General features: G+C 34.9%; 1 protein-coding gene across 1 annotated transcript; it reads left to right on the forward strand.

The window, feature by feature from the left end:
• Window positions 1–10,832: 10,832 nt before the first annotated feature.
• LOC128234085 (short-chain collagen C4-like) lies at window positions 10,833–13,086 on the forward strand. Its single transcript, XM_052948078.1, has 2 exons — window positions 10,833–11,132; window positions 11,604–13,086. Exons 1-2 carry the CDS (start codon window positions 10,913–10,915, stop codon window positions 12,197–12,199), a joined length of 816 nt encoding a protein of 271 aa, XP_052804038.1. The 5' UTR covers window positions 10,833–10,912; the 3' UTR covers window positions 12,200–13,086.
• The last annotated feature ends 5,855 nt before the right edge of the window (window positions 13,087–18,941 follow it).

Here is an 18,941-nt window from a genome sequence, read left to right on the forward strand (position 1 = left end):
AATACTGATTGTTTATTTACGACTTGAATACTGATTGTTTTTTACGACTTGAATACTGATTGTTTTTTTACGACTTTAATACAAATTGTTTATTTGAGACTTTAATACAGATTGTTTATTTATTTACGACTTTGATACAGATGAAACACCCAATTCGTTTATAACAAAATAACTAAGGCATGGTTGATCCTCACGAAGATGATAATCAGGAATAGCTTTTTTGAATCATCGAGAAAAGTTTGCGACTGGAAAAGGGTATTATAAATGTTGGCCTTCTAAGCATTTTCGGTGTGTCATTGATCGTTATGTTTAAGAAAGGAATGTTCTGGTTGAGAGAGGCAGAACTGGTAAACTGCTTAAGAAATTTCCAAAAGTTAGTTGTTGACAAGTTATCATTTCGAAGCTTCTCTTCCAATTTCTCAATAAAATTAATGCGAGCTTTTCTAAATAGAGTTGTTGTTTCATTACGTTATCGTTAATAGGTTGCCCAATCTTGGTGGTCTGATAACTTGGCTTTGTCGTAGACTCATTTCGGCGTATGTGTAATATAGTAGAGGTATGCATACATTCAACATCAGATTTTGGAACCGTAACTATTGTATTATGAATTGCTGCGTGATATAGGTTAAACATACTTGTAGTAAAATTGTCAACAAATGTGTCAATACAAGTCGTAAAACAGGAGTCCCAGTTGAATCCAGGAACACTATGTCGTAATAGACTGAAGTCACCTTGATCATAATTCCATCTCCTTCTTTTGTAAGTCGATGATGCTTAGAATACTTAAAGCAACAGAAGATGGGACAATGATAGCGCATATTCTGGTCTACAAATGGTTCACCGACACCAGAAATGTTAACATGTTGTGAATTTGAGACTAGAAAGAAGTCGATTAGTGAACTGGAGTGTTCGCTGAAGTTAGTTGGGTCTGATATCATAGGACGAAAGTGGTTGAATTTGGTCCATTTTAAAATGTACCAACCAACATGCACGGTTCTTAAGACGTACTTCAAGACATTCTGTATATTAAGGTATATTATCACGCACATATACTAGAATTCCATCGTGCCTGTTACCTTGTTTGTCTCTTCTAAACGAGATGGCTGAGTCAAATTATGACTACTCAGAATTAACAATATCATCCGTGAGGCATATAATGTCAAACTCTGCAAGTTCTGCAAAAAGAATGTCGAGTTTGTTAATACAACTTTTAACTTTGTAAAAGACGATCTAAAGATATCGATCATATTCTCTGAATCGGGTGATTTATCAGATAGGCTTATCGGATCTGGATTTTGATTAATATCGCTACAAAAGGAGGATAATTGACAGCCAGACAAAAAGATCAAAGTTGTTAAGAAACTAGAACATTTTCTTCCTAGCTGGAATGGCCCGAAAAGGACTACCCTTACCCGATATACACATAAATCAACTTTCATTAAGCTTTACCATAATCATCAATAACTAATTGTAAGCAGACTCTGTTCAGAAAAACTTTTCACCAAAGACCTCTTTGTTTAATGCGCTAAAATTGTATCCGTAAAAAGATCGTTAATATATAACTTTTATAATTCTTTTCGAATGGTGAGGTTTTCTGAAATAAGTTAAACTTCACACAGCCTTAAAAATGGAAGTTAACGAGACCAGATTATTTCTTTTCATTTTTCAGTTAGACAGTGTGCTAACTACGCTCGATGCAACTGGTGAGGAAACAAGTCCCCAAAATGTTATGCATAGTACCTTATTCTTGAAATAATTAAGTACTTAAACTAGCGCAAATATCCAATTTTACGACACTTTTTATTAAAACAATGATAGATCAGATTCGCAACATAGTTGGAGTTTAGTAGTTTCATTTAATGTTTATAACATCAAATAATGACGAGTGTTAGATAATCGAGACAAATAGTAGCCGTATACATCAAACATTAAGCCCATTCGGGGTACCTGAATATGAGTTTAACATTAACATCATGTAAGCTATTTATAATAGTTAACATTTCATGATGTAAGAACGTAAGTATAATATACAAAACAATATTGATTGTATACGATTTGGTAAAATTCATTACATTCTTGACATAAATAACACATATGCATAAAAATAACGGCTTAGTAACACCAAAGATACGACAGTCCACAAAAAACTAACACCGTTTAAGCTGCGGCCAACAATAGTACTGCAAACCCTAAACCGAAATTTAAAATAAACGTTGCCTAATTTGTTGCAGATACCTTAGACGAAAGGTTAAAAGTGCAAGAAAAAATTATCTGCAACTTTTTAAATTTAATACTGATTGCTGTTCGTCGGAAGTAAGCAAAATGGCGTGCCGCCAGTGTGACTGAGTTTAAGGTAAACTACAATATATCGACACCGCTTGGTCAATTAGAATAAAATATGTATAATACTTATTTATTGTAGTGTTAAGTGTTAATTCGCTATTTGGATATGAAAACAACACTGTACAAACTTCTTCCGAAACAAATCGGTTTCCATCGTTGGAAGTACGTGATATCTTTCTCCATTGACATTGTTTTTATTTATATCTCTTAGTTATCTTAAGTATATTTTCGAACATTTTTGACTTCAATTTTCTAGATAGGATCTATCTAAAAGTGTTTGCCTTTAAGAAAATTATCATAGTTCATAATTGCTGATGTTCCAATTTTAAAAGTCATATGAAAATATGTTATTTCCTTTCCTACGATGTAAGGCAGACACGGTAGGGACTCGCATATTGATTCTGAAAATGGAATAAGCTCCGTCTAAATTTGCTTGAGTCCCCTCACATCCCGGTTCTCCGTCCATGCACATTAACTCCATAGTAGATTCATGAACATCCCGTCCTGCCATTATATAACCATGCTATTCAATTTTCTAACCATAGTAACATCTTGTCTAGCAGGGATCATGGAAACATTGGCTCTTGAGGTCCTACAAAATGCACACGGTACCTCGTGATTTTTCAAATGGTCGGAAAAGGATCCATGGGACTCGTTCTTGGCACCGTGAAAGTAACCCATGTTAGTTGGCGTTATGTCGTTTCTCCATTGTGTTTTTTTTCGGCAGACAAAAGCAATTGATCCCCGTGCCTCTATGTAGGTAGGCACATTCTCCCGCATACCCGACGAAGTCAAGCTCCGTGCCGATTATATCCGGGCATAACGTCCTTTCACAGGCGGATGTAGGTGATTTCACAGGGATCTTTCAGTGTTTGCAAAAGCTCCACTGTGGTTTTGCAATAAAAAGTATGTCCTCTACAAAATCAGCATAACAATATACTACTTTCAAATGTAAAAAAAAACTTTACTTTAACCGGAATGCTATTTTTTTATAATCCTCAAATGGAAAATAAAATTTAACTGAACTCAAAACTCCTTCAATGGCGGCGAGAAAAAAAATAAAAGCAAGTTTACGGATACCTTTGGAATATAACAAAGGCCGACATAATACATGACTCCACCGACATTGTAATTTCCAGATAACGGGGATATTTAATATACCTGAAATTTGAAATTGGCAGGGCGTTTTATTTTTCTGACTCTGTTTCGCTCTCAAGAATTGTAAATGAGAAGTTTTTTAAGATCATGTTATGTGAGCTTAGTGTGCATTTGCTTAAATACGCTAGGGTCGAAGGACATACCAACCTTGTCATTGCCATTAATAGGATGTATTTTGTGTTTCAGAAACATTACTCTTGTCTTTCATTCAATCATGTAATGCTATTTCTATTACCATTATGCATGAACGTGATTTGGCAAAAACGATTTAACTTTCTTCAAGCTGTTTATAATCATTTCATATGCAATTTTAATGGAATTAGCACTGTTGATTCAGGTATTGTATGACAGCTGATTTGACGATGTTTTGCGAAGCAGTCTGAGATGTGTTAGAAAAAAGAAAAAAAGCCCATAGTAATAAAATCATTATGCTTCTTTTATGGAACTCATTGATCATTGATGCCGAATTACAATGGAATCACACGATATTCACACATATTTGTTTGTGGTATATTTTATAAATTTATATGTTAAAGTTACAAATGGATAAACGTAGTTTCATGATCATCTACATCGACTAAAAATGCATATTTTCCCTACCTGTTACCTGTCCTACCAAATGCAGTAACTTGGTCTGCAAACGCCCTGTTGGCATACGCTTGGATATTAAGTTCGGTCGCCAAGTGAGCCTTTTCCTTTGTAAATTTATCGAGCTTCGGAAGCACGCCTCGTTCTCGAACTTGTTGTCGCAAGTCGCCTGGCTCAGGGCGATGGGTTGTGTCGCTAACAGCAGTGTTATCCAAGTTAGGGAAGCCAAAGGTGTGTCTACTGGTACAGACGCCAATGTCCATATTTATATATTTCATGCAAACCCTCACCGGCTTCAGTTATTTTCATATAAGGATAGGCTCAGAAAAATGTAATATATCATAGGAAAGTAGGAAATACATTTTATGACAAATTGTTTACAAAACGAATTGACTGTCTTTTTATAAACAGCATGGACACAGAAATAGTGAAATATTCTTCCTTAAGATTGAATTTTCATTAGCTCATCCCCATCATATTGTTTTTGTTTAAAGCGGGGTTTTGTGGTGTTGACTGAACATTTTCATGTTCATGAATATCATAAGTACCTGCTAACGCTCTATAAGATGGTCATACAGGTTATTATTTTTTCATATAATGGTGAGTCGATTAGGTAGAAGAAGCATAGTTCTTCAGTTTTTAGGAGACTTGAAATTTAGACATTGATATTCAGAACAGTCATTCATCTTTTGATTATGTATTTAGTACGTTTGGTTACGAGATGTTTTTCATTTAAGAAAAATATCAATGCATAACGGTTTTTTGTTCGGGTAAAGTAGTCTTTCATATTTAATATGCAAATACAGTAATGTAAAATGCGTGTGAATGATACCAATTACAACAATTGTTCATGTGTTTACTTGTTGTTATAAATGTTATCTTATCTTAATTGACTTATTCATAGTCATTAAGATCTTGTGTAAATGTAGAAAATAGTTGTGGGCAAATTATTCTGGAACTTTGATTCTTTTAAAAAGGGATGTTGGTATGAACGTTTAAGCTAGCGCTGATGAGTGTCTACAGTTTTATACATTTGAATGGAAACCTGCAAGCCAGCAGACGTTGACAGTGTTACATGTTTCGGCATGCGTATACGGGCTAACTTGTATCACTTTTAACGGTCAATGTCGCACATACTCGCCTACAAATATGTGCAATACAGTCAATGACAGTGATAAACGTTTGATAATGAGCTCGCTCACTAGGAGCAGTTGACAATGTTATGCGTGTGATCACGAGCTTGTACACTAGCAGCCTTTGACAGTGTTATACATTAATTTTGATAAAATGATTGCTAACTAGAAGTCGTTGACAGTGTTATGCATTTGTGCATCCTATATGATAACAATATTACACGATAGGGAACAACCTGTCGAGCCAGTGGTTGTTGGCAGTGTTTTACGATTTGGCGCGATATGGCGAGCTAGGGGGTGTTGACAATGATTCACGATTGGATGTGAGCTTGTGAGCCATGGGTAGTTGGCATTTTTTGCACGACATGGCTCGATCTGATATATTTGTTTGACCATATTGCATGTTCTTTCGCGAGCTAGGGACCGATGATAGTATTGAAGATTTGGTCGGGCGATTCACCTTCAGTCAGAGCTGGAAATGTGCACGTTGTTTCGTGTTTTCTCGGGCTAGTGACCGTTCACAGTGTTTAATATTTGGTCGGGCAATTCCCCTTCAGTAAGCGCCGACAATGTGCGAGTTATACCGTGTATTTGCGAGCTAGAGGCGTTGATAGTGTTAAAGGTTTGGTCGGGCGATTCGCCTTCAGTCAGCGCTGACAATGTGCGAGTTATTTCGTGTATTTCCGAGCTAGAGGCGTTGATAGTGTTGCAAATTTTTCCGAGAGCGATTGCCGCTGACATGGTCTAACGGTTGGGATGGAGTTTGTAAGGTATAGAGCACTTACAATGTTGACCGTTGTATCGACAGCTATGGGTCATGCACTATGTTTATCGGTTAGTCGGGATCTTGCAATCCAGACAACATAGAGTTACTCTTGATGCCGAGTCATGGTAAAAGCTTGCACTAAGGGACCGTTGCCTATATTGAACAATTGTACAGTAGCGTTACACGTTTTGCCGAAAGCTTGGGACTACTGGTACTATTCGCGCTAGACAGCAGAGCTATCGTTTCAAGTTTTGTCGTGAGAAATTGGGCGTTGACAGTGTTGAAGATTTGGTCGGGAGCTTGTAAGCTACGTAGCGTTGACAGTGTTGTACGTATGTCCGAGAAATTCAGGTGTCAAATCAGGCGTTCCGGAGCTATACGTTTGGCCCCATCTATTGGGCGCTGGCATTGATTCACATATAGATGCTTTCAATGAACTGTCGTTATCAAACTGTGAGTGTTGTATTCATATTTCAGATGATGTATTTTGAATCACCGAAGCACGCTCACCCCTGGCCAAAACATTATGCATGTTGGTACATGTTAAGTAATGTTAAATGAAGAACTTGATTTGTAGTATTCATCTATATTGTGACCCAGACTAATTATATTAAACAATACTTTTGATTTGTAGTATTTATCTATATGGAGGCTTAGATTAATTATATTAAACAATACTTACCTATGTGCATAGTATTTCATATTACACACTAGATTTGGATACATTTAAGTTAGACGTTACGTACTGGCATGTTATTTGATTTGGCCGTATTTAGCTACATGCAAATGCCAGTGTATATCTGATTATGTCTCAGTTGAATTATGACTATGGCCCATACAAACTTTCACTCAGCCAAATGACCCAGCTACATAAATTTGTAATATCTTTCTTTGATTTTTTTAAATACTAATTAATACAATACGTGTGACGATTCCAATAACAGTGTGTCATTTGATACATAGGTCTCTTGTATAGTTAAAATAAATCAAACATACACCTTTAAAATTAATTGTCAACAAGACGAAGATGTATTAATGAAATAAAAATGCTTATAAAAGGTACAATAATATTGCAGACAATGAGTAAAATAGGTACATTAACATCGCCGAAAATGTGTACAATACGAACATTAACATCGCCGAGAATATATGTACATTAAAATCGCCGAGGATGTCTCCGATACGTACAGTAACATCGCCGAAAATGTGTACAATACGTACATTGACATCGCCGAAAATGTGTACAATACGTACATTGACATTGCCGAAAATGTGTACAATACGTCGAAAATGTGTACAATACGGAAATTAACATTGTCAAAAACGTGTTCAATACGTTCATTAATATCGTCGAAAATGTGTACAACACGTACAGTAACATCGCCGAGAATGTCTCCAATACGTACAGTAACATCGCCGAAAATGTGTACAATACGTGCATTGACCTCGCCGTAAATGTGTACAATACGTCGAAAATGTGTACAATACGTAAATTAACATTGTCAAAAACGTGTTCAATACGTTCATTAATATCGTCGAAAATGTGTACAATACGTGCATTGACCTCGCCGAAAATGTGTACAATACGTCGAAAATGTGTACAATACGTAAATTAGCATTGTCAAAGACGTATTCAATACGTTCATTAATATCGTCGAAAATGTGTACAATACGTAAATTAACAATGTCAAAAATGTGTACATAACGTATTAACGTCGCGAAGAACGTGTACAACAAGTATATTAACATCGTGCAAAATGTGTTCAATGTGCTGTCAAAGCGGAAATTATTATCTTGAAGGGACTGCCATAATAAATCGTTTCACATAAATATATAAATTCACAGTTCACATAATTGAAAAACATTTCAAAACTTTAAACAAAAGCTCATTTTTGGGTAAAACCTTCCTGTTTTGTAAATGTGTACCAATCTTACTGATGACAACTGAAGACAATAATCTTAGTTCAGCTAGTATATGTAAATGATCCAATTTTAATCTCATCGAAATGGTTAAACCTGGAAATAGAAAAGCCTTTTGAAGCGTATGTTTCTAACTATGTCAAAGGGTTTGAATGTGTTCTCGCGGGCAATGTTAGGCGAGTATAACCACACGCTAATTGCACTGGAATCACACTAGGGGCCAATTTCCTGTGTTTTCTTTTATTGGCTCGGGGCCATTTAGGGTCCATGTCTATAATAAAACTTCCCAAACTGCACAGCAGGACACTCAGATCGGAGATCTGATACGAGGGATCAAGGCAAGTAGATTAAGATCAATACAGAGGTTGTGTACTGTACACAGATTAGGGCGGGGGGGGTCATTTATAGATGGTTTAAACTAGGCCTTTAACGAAAGCAAATATATTTCGTTGTATAGGATATGAACTGCATGAAATACTTCAATGAACTAGTGATTAATAAACTTCGTCAGAGTCAAACTTTCCACAGTTGGGCTACTTATTTAATTTGCTCAATATTGTATGCTTACTAAAATATCTCGGCAAATGATCTAAAAGCATGGTAATTTAACAAATATTGTTCATAAACTTTTGTTTCTGAATTTAATATTCCATCTTTCAGTAACAGTGCAATGGAAATTATGTGGATCAGTCTAACAGCTAAAACAATTATGACAAGGCTATTCTTTTATCAGTAAACTGCTTTCAGCAACACATAGTATGGGATCTACATATTTATTGCCCTACTAATATACCATATATAACTTGACCTTCTTCAAGGAAACGAGGAAATAAACTGTTTTATTAGCTTTATTTACGTACAAGAATGACACTAGATTAACTTGTAGGTTAAATTAAAAATAACTGACTTACTTATTAAGAGAGAACGAATTTGATTGTTAAAACTTTTTTTCCATCTGTAATGATATACCGTAACAATTTTTCGAGATTATTTTTTCAGGCTAACGAATAAGTCCAAGTGCTGCTGAATAAAGATGAATCAAAAGTTCACAATCATCATGTTAAATATCTACTTGTTCATTATTCTACGCACACATTAATGTTTGGTGTTCAAATCTTCAACTCAGTGTACATGTGAAGCGTTTTTGTTGTTAGCAAACGTATTCCCATTTTTGCAACATGCATTAAAATATTAAGAACTAAAAGTGGACAGTTTCTTTGGCTGTGTATCTTTATCCGATAAAAGCGATCACTTTGAAACTATGTAACAGTTCACTGTATAAGTCTATAATAACTATGCTGTGTCGAGCAGCTTAAAGTCTTTAATATCGGGACATGTCATAGGTAAACAATCGTACGGCCAATATTTAGCTGAGGAATGGTTATCATTTAAGGTGATCCCATAATCACGAATAAGAAAGTGATTTGTATTACCCGGGTATTGTGGCAATCATATCGCTTCCTTTACGTTTTTACGTTAAAATGAAAGATTTAACGCAAGCTTAAGGCAAACATGTTCAGCGCCGCCAGGTCGCAAGCTTGTACCTAAACTTGAATCACTGTAAATGCCATCAAGATCACAACAACACATGTAAAATCTTTAACACCCTGAACATAAGAGCTTGTTTTTGTAAGTATAACGCTGTCAACGTCTCCTAGTTTTAAAGTTCAGGCATTGCAATATCTCATGGAACGCAAGACAGCAGAGTGGGCTGTTTTATATATTTAAGGGTTAGCGTGCGTTGTTAATAATACATCTAAGCTCACAAGTTCAGCTTTGTATGTTCGTGTTTTAACGTGCTGTCAACACCCATTAAACCGAGATAACTGGTTAATTCATTACGCACATTATTAACCTCTTCTTATATTTATAACATTTATAGATACGTTATGGCCCCGAACAATTTCAATCTGTTGTTTAAAAGTCATGAACAATATAAAACTAGTCACACGTATCAGAATTGAAATGTTGGCCATTCCATGTATATATTTTAGTCGTCAATAATTCCCGTTCGATAGCACTATAATATGTACATACAGTTGTCATGCATCAAACTAATATAACAGTGAGGATACGTTTATGAAGAACTTTATACCTTTTAAATATCTTGGTCAGGATGAGTTCTTACGCCAGCATTCAGACACGAAAAAGTTACAAATACTACATCGACTTAGTTTTAAGCTTTTATCGTGCATTCAAACAACCCTATATCCTTTACTTTGTTCAAAGCTTGCCATGTTTGGCCGTCATATTAGTTATATTGCTTTGCTGTTCTAAGTGTTAAACAAACGATTGTATTTTCCAACCAGCATGTATATAATTAGATGTATAATTAGAGGTCACACAAAAGTTATAAGTACAAATCTGTAATTATAACCTACAGTTGATGTTAACTACGAACCTATGTAATACTTGATTTAAAGCTTTAAGATGATGGGATGTTCTTAGCGTGTACGTGGAGTAGCAAAATTTTATTTCATAACTCTTGTCAAAGCAATATTTAAACGATGTAATTGTGCTGAACTTACACATATGGTAACCAAAACTCACTAAATACATATAAAAAGATACATGTCTAATCTAATGTTCAACGTTTTTGTTATTTGAAGCATTTTAAGTTTCTTAAAGAAGGAACTGAACTAAAATAATAATAACTTGTTTACCAACGTTTAAAACGTCAACAGGAAATTATGATATTCGTTAACATAAAAGCTCTTTTCAGTCGACAACGGAAACCTCGCTTTAAACAAAACAAATTTGGTGGAGATGAACTGATGAAATTCCAATCTCAAGGAAGAATATTGCACTGTTTTGTGTCGAAGCCATTAAACACAAATAGTACCTTTTTGTTTTGCTAACAATTTGGCACTACATTTATTTCCTTCTTCCCTACGATACAGGTCAATTTCTGAACCTATCCTTATACGTGAAAAAACATAACCAGGACAGGGTGTTCATAAAATGTATAAATACGGACACTGGAGCTACATCAGTGGACATTACAATGGCATCCTTAACATGGATAACACTGTTGTTTGCGACTCTACCCTCCATCCTTTGCACGGAGACTTGCGACAACAAGTTCGAGTACGAGTTTGGCGTGCTTCAGAAGCTCGAAATGCTTGAGAAGGAAAAGACTCACTTGGCGACCGAACTAAACGTGCAAGCGTATACCAACAGGGCGCTTGCAGACCAAGTTAGTGCTCTCACAAGACAAGTGACAGGTAGGGAAAAAAATCATGATGTGTATTTATTTTCACTAATGTTAAGTTATGTTTCGTTATATTACATTCACATACTCGATAAATGTAAACGCAATGTTCAGTTTAAAAATATTTTGCTAACTGTATTGGTTCTCGCTACTTAGAGTATAATTGATAACAAATGAAAAAATCAAATACAACTAATCATATTAAGATTAATTCAAAGAAATTGTATGAGATTTATTAAAAACCTTAATCGAAGACTAATAGTAACATAAATTGTGTTTAGTTGCGTTATTCTTATGACATCTTTATAATTTCCAATGCACTGAATAATAACTTTAGTGTCCAAACAGATTTGACGAAATGAAATTGCACTTTATTTTTACTTGTTGCTAGGCGTTTCCCTGCCATTCCATTTATTTCCGATCAGTTTTGCAAATATTGATGTAGCGACGGAGAATACTTAATTGTTAATATCATCGTTTTCAGAGTTCATTAATAACACACTAAATGGATTGTTGAATCGGGGTTTCCAAAATACTTCTCTGTCGAATGGAAGCACATACATTCGATGGGGACGGACGTCCTGTCCTTCTAGCCGCCAGATGGTTTACGAAGGATATGCAGGAGGATCACACTATCAACACACTGGTGGAGGCGCGAATTATTTGTGCCTTCCGAAAGATCCAATGCATGGTGAACAGGCTTCGCTTGGTCACTCATACGTCTATGGGGCAGAATACGAAACAGGTTCAACTGTTTTCAACAATATTTATGAACACGATGTTCCATGTGCAGTATGCCTGTCTTCAAGCACGAGTCTGCTGATGATTCCCGCTCGGACCGAATGCTATAATGGATGGACGAAAGAGTATTCTGGTTACTTGATGTCAGATAAATACAGCCACCCACGACGCGAGTACGTTTGCATGGATGGGAATCCAGAAGCGACCGGTAGTTCTAACAATGATAACGGTGCTCTGTTCTTTTTTGTCGATGCAAAGTGTGGCTCCTTACCCTGTCCTCCATACGTTAATGGCAGTACGCTGACCTGTGTCATGTGCTCATACTCAACTAACAATTAAGTGCCCGTTAAATGTCAATGGCGTAAAAGAGTTGTATCATATTTTTGTATATGAACTAAGCTACATTTTAGTCCTAACCTGTGTAAACAAGAGTTTATTTGTTTTCATTACAAAACATAACATTTTTAAATATGTCAGGCATATTGGCAGTAGACTGTTACATACCATGTCTTAATCATGATTGTTTCTGTTAAGTTTTATTGAAGTGTTTTGGCCTGTACTTCAATTAAAATCAGCAAGTTCAACTTTGCATAAAATTGTAATTTGTTTTTACATTAAAAATGATTACGTTTTGTCTATCTATTATACAAAGTGTTTGTTTAGTAGTTAGCAGCTTCGTATATGTAATGATTTATATGGATAGGTATCCTTTGACGACCTGATAAATACTGATATTCACGCATTACTTTACATTTTTAGTTATAACTATTGGTATTATTGCATTCTGTTTAAAATGTGATATGTTTACGCAAGGTGTTCAGCTTTTAAATTTGGTTTTAAATATTCATGATTGTGATCAAATTCTTTAAAGCTTATTTCTACTGCTTTGATTGGTACGGAGAAAAGCAAGTTCGTTATTGTCACATCCTTGGCATCTCTTTCTTCGACATTGTTGGTGAAGGCCTTGGTGTCATGCTTAATCAAAATGTTTTCAATGCCATTCATGTTAATTTGAAACACCGTTCAGTATTTCCGACCACAATTTCGTACTCATGTTAACACTGACGATGAACGTAAACGTCACACAAACCATAACACTAATAGAAGTTATTCAATTTTGGATTCTTTGTACGCATTTTTGCTAGATTGCGTTCTATTGAAGTTTAAGTATTTACGTCTTACTTTGTATTGGTGCTTTGTCTTGTGGAAATAAAAGTTTAACCAAATGCATTTTTTAATGTATTAACTGCGTTATATGTTTGATCATGACCTTGTTCACTAGGAAAATTTGACAGTGTTATATGTTGAATAACAATCTTGCTCACAAAGAGAAGTGGACATTATTATATGTTTAATCATCAGTTTACGAAATAGGGGCGTTGACAATGTTATATGTTTGATAAAGATCTTACTCACTAGAAGAATTTGTCAGCGTTGTATCTTTGATAACAAACTTGCTTACTAGGAGAAGTTGACATCGTTATATGTTTGATCACGAGCTTGCTTACTAGGAGAAGTTGACATCTTTATATGTTTGATCGAGAGCTTGCGAGCTAGGAAACGATGACAACGTAACAGATTTGATATCGAGCTTGCTCACTAGGAGAAGTTGACAGAGTTTTATATTAGATAACGAGGATGCTTTCTAGTAAAGGTTGACATTGTTATATGTTTGATTATATTATCAATAGTAAAGCAAGTTGAGATGAAAGCTTGGAAGCTACTGGTTTGTAATACTTGACTTTTGTGAGAGCTTGAAAGCGTTCTTGTAAAAGTCACAAATGTCAAGAAATAAAAGCATTGTTTTAATGTTTACCACATAACGAGGAACTATAGATCACCTCCGTTATCGTGATTACAAGCTTGAAACTAAAAATTACAAATATTCCTCAGCTTCTTAGGGGCATACGATTGTAGAGCGACGATCAAGTGTAAAATAATACAAGCTACTTGACATCACACAGTAAATGTGAGCTTATATATCAAACAGTTTCATCACTTTTAAACTCACATTTGTATGATATATACATACTCAAAGAAAGCATCTACTTTTTGTTTATCAATATATGAATGCATGTGGCAAAATGTCACACACTTATGCTAACTATGAGGTCTTTTGTACGTATAGCGATATGGCTTGGTATCTTGGTATCTTGGTATATTTATAAATCCAAAACAATCCTTATGTAACTTTTATATAACAAACATACATTGACGATGTCGGAAACGTTCGATTAAGACCAGTTCCATACCTAAACATTCATCCGAACGTACGATTTGCTTGTGAAAAAGAATTTACCAAAAAAGATGATGATTTGTTCCGAATTGTCATTACTAGAGTAATCTAGCTCGGGTGAGTGATCTATGAACCTTTGGATCAAAGTTACCTGTACAAGTTAACGTTTATTTCAAACACACAGTGATATATGAATTTATAATGATAACATATATACCTTTAAACAAAACATGAACAAAATATATTCACGGGTATATTAGAAATGGAGTGTTCAGGTGTAAAACGTTAAAGGAGTATTAAGATTTAGACACGAGCCTCATTTTACGGAGTGTTGACAGTGTTTCATGTTTGTACACTATCTGGCGAGGTAGTGGTAGTCTACAGGTTTGTAAATTTGGGGTAGATCTTGAATGCTAATTGTGTTGCAAATTTGATTGTCAGGTGGCCAACAATTAATTGTTGACAGTGTAGCACGAGCTAGTTTAAGTTAAAAATGTTGTTCTTTTAGTCACTAGCTTGAAAGCAAATGATTGTTGAAAATGTTGCAAGATAGGGCGAGAACTCGCAAGATACTGTTTACAGTTATGTATGCTTGAGCGCGAGCCAGTGTGCTAGGGATTGTTGACAATGCTACACAATTCGGCGCAAGTAAGTAAGTAAGGGGTTAAAAGTGTTATAAGTTTGGGCTTGTTACGTGATTTGACGTGAACCTGACTATTGACACTGTTGAACATTTAGTCAGAAATTTGCACGCTAGACAACATAGCAAGCGTTGTACGTTTTTTGGTGAGAAAGGGGGTGATGACAGTGGTGAAGGTTTGGTCTGGAGCTTGTACGCAACGTAGCGTTGACAATATTGCATGTTTGAAAGCAAGCTCATCATGAACTTGCAAAAAATGGAACACTTTTATTTACGTTACCAATGAGTGTTTTATGATTGATTCCTAAAATGCAAGACAGGGGTTCCGATGTTATACGTTTGGACTAGTCTTGCAAAAAAGGAGGCGCTGATAATGTCACACATATAAATGCTTTTAATGAACTGCTAAAATCAAACTGGGAGTGCTATTTTCATATTTTAGATGACGGATTTTGAACATCTAAATTATATCTAGCATTTTTGTGAAGTATGTTTGCTCACGCCTGGTCAGGACACTATGTATGTTGGTACATAAATTGGTATTTTAAATGCAGTGCTTTATGTGTAGTGACCTAGATGGTGACCTAGATTCAGAAAATAAATGTTAATTTTTTGTTTAATGTTTCGCGTTACACTTTATTGTTATATACATATACATGAGACGTTACGTACAAGCATTATATTGGATCTAGCCGTATTTTTTCATGCAGATGCCAATGCAAATCCGATTAAATCTTGATTGATGAGTATCAGTGTTGTATACGGTTTATGCCTTAATTGATTTCAATGTGAATGCCGGTAAAAGTAAAACAAATTTCTTATGCTGTTAAAAGGGATATAACATCTCAAAGTCCCATTTCACGCATTTTTCATTTGAGAGATGAAAGCAGTAATCAAAACATAACTGCTTGACTTGAATACACTGTCACAGAGATTGGTTTTACCTAAAAATGATTTCGCATAAGCAAAGTTAACACATTTCTTATTTCATTCAAAAGCTTTCTTTTGAAGGAAACCTTGCTGTTTCATAAATGAAGAACGAATCAGAAGGACACCATAAAATAGTAGTGTTCGTTTTATCAAATCTAAGGTTTATGTATGTATTGACTCTAAAGACATAAGTCTTTAAGTAAGTTCAAACTAAATATAGCTACTATGTATACAGTATCTACTTTAAACCAAGATTAAACCTGTAAATAAAAACATTTTGTAACGTACGTTCCAAAACTATGTCAGAGAATTTGAACATGATCTCGCGGGCACTGATTGGCGAAACGCAAATTATTAAAATAATTAGTTGTCGCTAATGAAATATTTCATTTCGTTGCATGTGATAAAGTGCTGCATGGAAAAATTTAAAGCAAAACAACAAGTGAGGCTGCTTGTTTTATTTCCGTATTGTCTTTTTGTTTTTTGTTTTTACAAAAAATACATGTGCAAATGACCTCTGATTGGGATTTCCTTAAATATTCTTCCTTAACTTTTGAATGTTAAATTCTTCCTTCTTCGCGTTCTTACAGTTACAACACACTGTAGTATGGGGATTTACCTATTTCATATTGAGATGCAAACCTTAGATTACTTGTATTTCTTCAACGAAACGAGGAAATTTTCATAAGCTTTATTTAGGTCAAAATTATGCCTGGCTTTTGCTACTTTAGAAAACTTTAGAAAACACCAAATATGTGCTTAAAGCATTTTTAATACGCAATTGAAGATACATGAAAAAACTATTTGGAAATCACTGTTCCCAAATTATGTTATTTTCTCAAATTTAATATACTTCTTTAACTGTAGAAAAATTTAAAGTCATAACGTGGACAAGCCCATCAATCAAAATAAACACTATTACAAGGCGAGGCTTTTGTCAGTTAAAATGTTATTGAATTAAGCGTTTTGAAAAGACAATCAGCAATGACTTTTTTTTTGGGGGGGGGGGGTCACCTTTTAAGACTTGGAGATAAATACTCACAATAAGCCTTCTTTTAAACGATGAGGCAAGATCTTTTCATGTTGGTCCTAGTTTATTTACTGAAATCATCTATAAGAATATTTAAACAATATTAAAAATATAGGTTTTGAGCTTGAGGGTCAACTCGGCATAAGTACCTCACTCTTTCAGTTTATAAGAAAGCATATGAGTAGAGAATACCTCACACAGAATGGACGTTGCAGTACCATTGCGAGTAATTAAACTTAAACAAAGTGACAGAAAAATATCGAGAATACGAGGAGGGAATGGACAGTAAAGTACCATTAATCATTCACAAAGTAAATATCGATGAATGACTGGAATGAAACGTAAGAAGTAAAAACAAACAACAGCAGAAAGCAGGCACTGATGTTAAACCCTGTGAATCTGGCCGATCTTTGGTAATTTCATAGAATTCAACCAATCAAGTAATTAAATCAGATACTTAGTAAACATCTTCAGATACCTGTTTATTGTCTAACATGAGCCTATGCTTCCATTTAAATATTGAGATCAAAGCCATGCTGTCATTTTGTATTTGGTAACTTTTGTCAACACAATATTAAATATGAAATCTGCTATGCTAAAGAAAATGTTATTGTGATGAAATTACACACATTAGCCAAAACGCACTCAATACATAAAAAGGTACATATTTTATCTACTGTTCAGAGTTTTGTAATATGAAACATCCTTAGTATCCCAAAGAATAAAAAGTAACTAAATGGGTTTCACATCATCGCCTGACATTAGACTGGACTTTAATAACATGTTTACCATCGTTTCAAACGTCCACAGGAAATTATGATATTCGTGAACATGAAAACTCTTTTCAGCCGACAACAAAAACCTTGCTTTAAACAAAACAAATTTGGTGGAGATGAACTGATAAAATTACAATCTCAAGGAAAAATATTGCACTGTTTTTATGTCAAAGTCATTAATAAAAAGTAGTACTTTTTATATTGTGTAAAATTTTGCACCACGTTTATTTCCTTCTACTATAAGATACATACAGTTGCTGAACATATCATTATACGTGAAAAAATAATACGGACATTGACGCTGCACTAGTGGACATAACTATGGCATCCTTTTCGTGGATAACACTTTGGTTTGCGACTCTACCCTCCGCCCTTTTCATGGAGATTTGCGAGAACAAGTTCGAGTACGAGTTTGGCTCACTTGGCGACCGAACTAAATGTACAAGTGTATACCAACAGGGCGCTTGCAGACAAAGTTAGTGCTCCCACATGACAAATAAAAGGTAAGGAAAAATAAAGTAGGATGTGTATTCTTTTCTTTTTTACATGCACATACACGATAACAATGTAAACGCAATTAAACGCACCTTCAGTTTAGAAATAGTTTGCTAACTTTATTGATTCTCGCTAAAGAGAGTATGTAATAAGCATTTCAATAATTGATAACAAATGAAAAACTAAATATTACTAATTGTTTCAAAATTAATTCAAAAAAGTGTAAGAGATTTATTGTAAACCATAATCGAATACTAATCATAACACAAATCGTGTTTAGTTGCGTTATACTTATGACATATTTATAATTTCCAATGCGTTTAATAATAAATTGAGTGTCCAATTAGTTTTGACGAAATGAAATTGCACCTTATATTTCCTCGTTGCTAGGCGTTTTCCTGCCATTCCATTTATTTCCGATCAGTTGTGCAAACATTGATGTAAAGACGCAGAATGCTTATTTGTTTTTATCAACGATATTCGAAACCGGTTCATCAAAATCACATTAAATGGATTGTTTAATGGGGATATCAAAATACTTCTCTCGAGTGACACACTGGTGGAGGCGCAAATCATTTGTGCCTTCCGAAAGATCCAATGCCTGGTGAACAGGCTTCTGGTTGTAACGGAGCATACGTCTATGGGACAGAATACGAAACGGGTTCAACTGTTTTTTACCAACGTTTATGAACACAATGTTCCATGTGCAGTATGCCTGTCTTAAAGCACGGATCTGCTGATGATTCCAGCTCGAACCGAATGCTATAATGGATGGACGAAAGAGTATTCTGGTTATTTGATGTCAGAATATTACCAATATCAACGGCGTGGGTACGTTTGCATGGATAGGAATCCAGAAGCAATCTGCTAAGACGTAAATGGGTTCAAACACTCTGATAGCAGTTAAATGATAAAAATGATAATAATAGCGTTCTTATCAAGATGTACATTTGAAATGTTGTCACATATTCTTC

Source organism: Mya arenaria, chromosome 5 (genome assembly GCF_026914265.1).
Source record: "Mya arenaria isolate MELC-2E11 chromosome 5, ASM2691426v1".
In the NCBI taxonomy this organism is placed as follows: domain Eukaryota; kingdom Metazoa; phylum Mollusca; class Bivalvia; order Myida; family Myidae; genus Mya; species Mya arenaria.

Coding starts and splice junctions, on each gene's coding strand:
- LOC128234085 (XM_052948078.1), top strand. CDS start 10,913: ATGGCATCCTTAACATGGATAACACTGTTGTTTGCGACTCTACCCTCC. Junction 11,133..11,603: donor TCTCACAAGACAAGTGACAG/GTAGGGAAAAAA, acceptor CATCGTTTTCAG/AGTTCATTAATAACACACTA.